Consider the following 6,159-nt stretch of genomic DNA (forward strand, 5'->3'; position numbering starts at 1 on the left):
ACCATGTTCTATGTAATCGGACTCGGATTGGGTGATCCCAAGGATATCACCGTGAAAGGATTGGAGATTGTGCGACGGTGCGCCCGGGTGTATCTGGAATCGTACACATCGATTTTGACCTGCGGTCAAGAGAAACTGGTGAGTCTCTGATCTGGAAACATGTTCCATCGTGTTCAATAATGATGTTTTTTTTATTCCAGGAAGAGTTCTACGGTCGTGAGCTGATCCTTGCAGACCGTGAACTAGTAGAACAGGCATCCGCATCCGATACCATTCTTGCTGGCGCCTGTCACAAAGAAATCGCTTTCCTTGTGGTCGGGGACCCATTTGGTGCTACAACGCATACGGATTTGTTACTGCGAGCAAAGGAAATGAACATTCCATCGCTCGTTGTGCACAACGCTTCCATTATGAATGCCGTTGGATGTTGCGGATTACAGCTGTACACCTTTGGAGAAACGGTTTCCATTCCGAAATGGAAGGGTGAATGGCGTCCTGATAGTTTCTATGACAAGATCTTAGCCAACGTGAATCATGTGCTGCACACGCTTTGCCTGCTGGATATTCGGGTGAAGGAACCGACACTGGAGTCGCTGACAAAAAAGGTTCGGGTGTATGAACCACCGCATTTTATGAGTTGCAACGAGGCTGCCGAACAGTTGCTCCATTTGGTTCACAAATGCCCGGTTCTATCTGAACGGACGGTGGTGGTAGGACTAGCCCGCGTCGGCCACGAGACGCAACAGATAAAGGTGTGTACACTGAAAGACTTGAAGAAAGCGAACCTGGGTGGACCGTTACACTCACTGATTATTCCGGCCCCGCAAATGCACCCAATGGAGATCGAGTATCTGCAGCAGTTCTGCGAGGAAGATTTAAAGCATCTGCTTAAGAGAGCCAACCGAGACGATCCGACACACATGTTCAAGCTACACGGTGTGGACAGCACCTCCACAAGCAACTCCACCAACTGAACTACCTTTTTTATTCTTGTTTTTATTCGTTTTGAAATCGTTTGTTGAATAAAAAACCAAATACAAAGTTCAACCACATTTTAACCTTGAACCTGGTTGAAACCATTGCCTTATCGCACATTACCATATCCGTAGAAATGTCTAGCCGTCGGTCAGCCATCAGTTAGCAGTGTAAAGTTTTGCAAAGTGGTGGGTGGTTCACCCGTTCAAATGCTCACTTCTATTATTGCAGGTTGAAAAGGCAGCGTCTCCACTCAACGGGAAAGACCATCAGGTTCAAGGACACGGATAAATAACAATACTAACAGAGTTCTCTTTTATGTAGCAGCACGAAATATTTCTTCCGAGATTTCCCTTTCTTGGGCTCCCGTTTTCGAATGAAAGCGTGCTGGGGTGGCGAATTACAATAATATTTTAGTATCGCGGTCAATGTTCTCCGTGAGTGCTGTTACATACCATCATTGGTGTGGAACGCGACAGCCGGTGCGGGTCAACCGTCCGGGGGTTAAAGTGGCTATTAGGCTGCAAGAACATCAATCATCAGTTTATCCTAATTGAAAATCAAATTTAGTGTTGGTGGATTTATTACTTCTCTCGGCGATTTTTCCACGTGACAGATGGTTGCTTTTTTGGTGTTGGGAAAATATAGTTTGAATTCCATATCAACATTTGAATAGGGCTAATAAGATTTGTAAACAAACTTTTGTTTTGCTGATTTCTCTTAATTTATTATAATTTCAACACAGAAGACATTTGAAATTGATTCTACCAAGGGTAAAGATGTTGATTCATGTGAATCTTTCATGAAGTTCAACTCGACAGCGGAATAATTAGCGAAATAAGTTTGTTTACAAAAATCTCATTAGCCCTTTTGAAGAATTGATATTGAATTTGACTTTGTAATACTGATATTACTACTGCTTTCGACAATATTTCCGGTTGTTAATACAATAAAAAATTGCCTGATTAGATTAGATGTTTAAACATCGAGTACGGGGTCGGCCAAAGTCGAAGGCTTCTTCCGGGTTGAGCATATCTCTAACTGATCTCTCTTCTGGCTTAAGCGGTACATGTCCAGTGTCGAAAAATATATTTAACCCTCAAATGCATGAAACTAATTTTTCTTTGGTACTGATTTTTCGGTATGGATGCAATATTCACCTCTTGTTGAGGTTTTTAATCACAGAATTCGGTATGTTGCCAAATGGCAACAGTATGCATTTAAGGGTTAAAAAGTAATACTATCGATATGAGAATTTTTTTATAGGCAGCTAGGGCTAGCGGGTTTCATACATCCTTGATCTGATGGACGAAGCTATGGTGCCTTGCAGACAGGCAACGTAGATCCAAGGCCATCATTGAAATGATAAGTTCTGCGTTTGAGATGTACTTCCCCCGGTTGTCAGACGAAAACCTGTAATTATTGCGTGTGACATTGTATGTAAAGTATACTTATGAGTTCTGTGGTGGTATGTGAGTGGAAGGTGTGAGTTTTAGCGTTCGTTTCCAGGGGTGCGTATCTGTCTGTTGGCGTGGATAGTGTGATCGCGAAGCGCTCGTGCGGTTGCATGTTTACGTATTTGTCGCTTGCGCTAGTGTGTGTGTAACTTCGCGTGCATAAATTCGATGTTATAATCGTGTGGCCATTCGGCGGAATGTGAGTCTGATGCATAATTTTTAGTGCTGGATGCTAGAAGAGTCAGTTTCTCCATAAGTTACCGGTCATGTCGCAGTGGAACGTTTTGTCTAGTGCAGCGATTCTGGGGGCCGTGATGACCCAAGGTGATTTCGAAGGGGTCCGCGAAGCAAACAAGGCCGAGAACCGCTGGTCTAGTGAGTATGATCGTCGTTGTTTGATTGGTCCAACTGAAGGTATGAGCAAATACAAATATGTATTTGGTATGAGTCTAGGCCTCTATAGCCGAGGGTAGACTTCCGGACGTGACCGATTTATGATCGCGCTAACGGTGGGTTTGCCTGAATATGTGTAGATGATTGCAATTGCATGTTCGCGTTTGTGACCAGGTTTGTGTTATCGCGAAGAAAACGAGCATTTGTACTTTGGAATGGGAAAGATTGTGAGTGTATATGAGAGAATATGCAATTAATTGTGTTAGTGAGTGTTAGTATGAATCTAATTTAGTATATAGTAATAAAAGGGTTCATAACATGCCGAATGAAGAAATAAGATACAAAGAGATTAACTAGAAGTGTATAAATTGACCGATATTATTTTTGGTATACATCAGTAGTGGAAAGACAAACTAATAGAACTATAACAAAACCGGATTTCATCATGCTGTGCTGACCGGGAATGGATTGAACACTGGATTTACCAACTATTCTACCATATGCGCCAGGTCTATATACATTCCCTGATCCAGCTGTCACAAATTCTCAGACGAACACACACAGATAGACAAACGACTAGCACATAACCATTGTTACAGCTACAGTACAGTACACTAGTACTAAAAACTAACTAATAGGTTTCTACTTCTATATTTCTTTATTTAATTTATTGACCTGTGCACTATGACGAAGCTGACCAATAAATCGACACGCAATAACCCTCATTGCGGGCTGTGCCCACAAACACTACCATTAAGCTGTTGAACAATGTTTGCAAACACAGCCCACAGAAAAGACCAATCCACGGTGATCCACCAGCCTGCCTCGCCAATGTGCACAGGTTGTTGGCTGACTGTTAGTTTGGGCTGGTGCGGAGTATGAAAAAACATAAAAAAGGCCAATAAGCCCGCTCGGTTTCATCGATGCATCACTATCGAGGCGTCTTGATGATATTTGCATACCGTCATCCTAGGGGAGGGAATACTATTGATATGATAATTTAGACAATAAATGAAATCATTCAAGGACATGGCAAATTACGAACATTAAAAAAATATCGATTGAAAGCTTTCTTGGCAATCCTAGTCACCGCAACCACGTGTTTTGAAAAATATGGCTTCGAGATAATCAATTTCGATTTTCAACTGCAACCAGAACACATCCAGGCATTTGTTTCAGAGAGTGTGTAATGTCGTGTCATCTAGTCTGTTCAATTCTATGGAAAATCACCCTACCATCGCTTTGGAGTCTACGTCATAGTGGAAAATTTCGCATTTAATCCGCTTGTTTTTTTCTTCGATTGTGCTGTTCCACATTCGACTTATAAAAGAATTTGATTATCCCTGTTCTAATCAATATTCGCATTTATTACCATATGAATCAGGAGAATTCTCATTTTTTCTCTTATCATTATGCTGAAGGGCTAAACGGTTGAAGGCATTTTAGAGTTTCACAAAGAGATCTTCTCCCCATAAAGGACATGGGAAATATTTATCCACTATTCCCCATAAAGTTTGCTCAAACTGAATATCCGCCTGGTTCAGCTCGAATAGACTACACCGACCGAAAAAGGGCTGCTTAGCATTTCTAAGGGCTGGTGTGCTTGGTCGAGTTTAATAATCATAAAAAAGTCCTGAATAATTAACTATCTCTTAGGTGCCAGTCCTGCACTCCTTGCCCGAACTAGCCCATACCAAAGATCAAGAGTCGACAACTAGCAGGATCCACCTGTCCCCCACCCAAGCTTCTGAGAATGGACCATGCCAGTCGAAGGCCACAGGCCCAGCGCCATCCCGTAGAGTTCCTGAACTTTTTGATCTGGAATTATAATTTATGTTAGTGCTACTTACAGATTTTTCTTTTAAGTGTCTCATTGCCTTTTTTAAAATCTGAGACATATTTTTTATAATTATGATGAAAACACCCTTCAAATGTAATAACATTTAGCACTCATTGAAACCTTTTTCATTATTATATGATTTGAAGATTTAAGAATAAAACCAAAGCTCATTTCCTCGAATATTTTTTGAAATGCATGTAGCGCCATCTACATAGGTTATAGAGTATAAATGTCTTTGCTACATTTGCTAAAAATATCAAAATAAACAACTTCTTTGAAGGAAGTTTTTTGCTAGAACGCCTCCGACGAATTTCGCGCCAACTCGAACAATGTTGGCAGCACCCTCTCAGATTTCAATGAAACTTTCTGTACATGAAGAGTTTGTTTCAAAAAGCGACCGTGCATGCTTTGTTTTTCCGAATATGATCTAGACTGTCTTTTGAAAAGGAGCAATCTTTTTTACCATTTTTTCCAATGGCTATAGTCTAGAAATGAGAAATCCTACAAACAATTAGTCAAATTTTCGAATAAAAATATCGAAAAAATTCTTTATCGACTCCTACACTGAAAAAAAAAATCAATATTAAATATACAGTCTATTTACAAAAAAACCGTCTTTGATTTGGATGAAATTTTGTTCCAAGATAGGTAATTATGTTCCCTACCTACCGTCAAAATTCAAGTTGAGCACTTTCAAGGAAAAAAAGTTATTTGAAAAAAACTTTTCCTTGTCCATCGAGATTAAAACCCCAATAGACAACATAATACAATAAAAGAATAAAAAAAATCAATTTTTCACTGACCTCAGCATACTCCTTAACGACAAGAAACATAGATAACATCTTCTAATTATATTCAAACTAAAAGCTTTTTCCTGGGTTGTGATGTAATTTTGATTGATTCCTTCGGCATTCCATTACAGTATTATTTATATTTTTAAAGTTTTACTTTTAACAGTTCAAATCTATAGCTGGTATATTTGATAACTAATTGTCTCATCAAAATCAATAATCTACATATATGCAATAACACAATGAAACATATATTATGCCAATTATTAAGCCACGTGTTCGTTCGGCAGCAGCCACCACTAAACATTGACCTCTCGTGATTCATTTAGCTACATCTTTTTTCTTCGATGAACATTCACATCCTTTCTCCTCACCTCAAATGGCCGCAATGTCGTGTCGTACATTCGTAAAAAAAATGTTCTTCGTTAGGGAACAGGACAGCAGCGGTCAGCGACTCATATGTTGTACACGTACACGTCCGTGCAGGAATATTGTTTGTTGTCGTCCATCAGTAACCCGGGAAACGACCAGCTACTAACCCTTGAAACTTAATGAAACAACCTGGGTTGCATCCCTGCAGGGTTTTTTTTTCTGTTTCTCGTTCGAAGAACGAACAACCCTATGACGACGTGTGAGAGTTGGTCCCTTGCCGTATTTATCGATTATCCAAACTTGCATATCATTATATGTAACTGGCTTCACT

At 40.1% G+C, this 6,159-nt stretch overlaps 1 protein-coding gene across 1 annotated transcript; it reads left to right on the plus strand.

Moving 5' to 3' along the window:
• On the plus strand, window positions 1-1,047 carry LOC131676250 (diphthine methyl ester synthase). Its single transcript, XM_058955370.1, has 2 exons — window positions 1-138; window positions 201-1,047. Exons 1-2 carry the CDS (start codon window positions 4-6, stop codon window positions 972-974), a joined length of 909 nt encoding a protein of 302 aa, XP_058811353.1. The 5' UTR covers window positions 1-3; the 3' UTR covers window positions 975-1,047.
• Window positions 1,048-6,159: the final 5,112 nt, after the last annotated feature.

Source organism: Topomyia yanbarensis, chromosome 1, assembly GCF_030247195.1.
Source record: "Topomyia yanbarensis strain Yona2022 chromosome 1, ASM3024719v1, whole genome shotgun sequence".
Classification (NCBI taxonomy): Eukaryota; Metazoa; Arthropoda; class Insecta; order Diptera; family Culicidae; genus Topomyia; species Topomyia yanbarensis.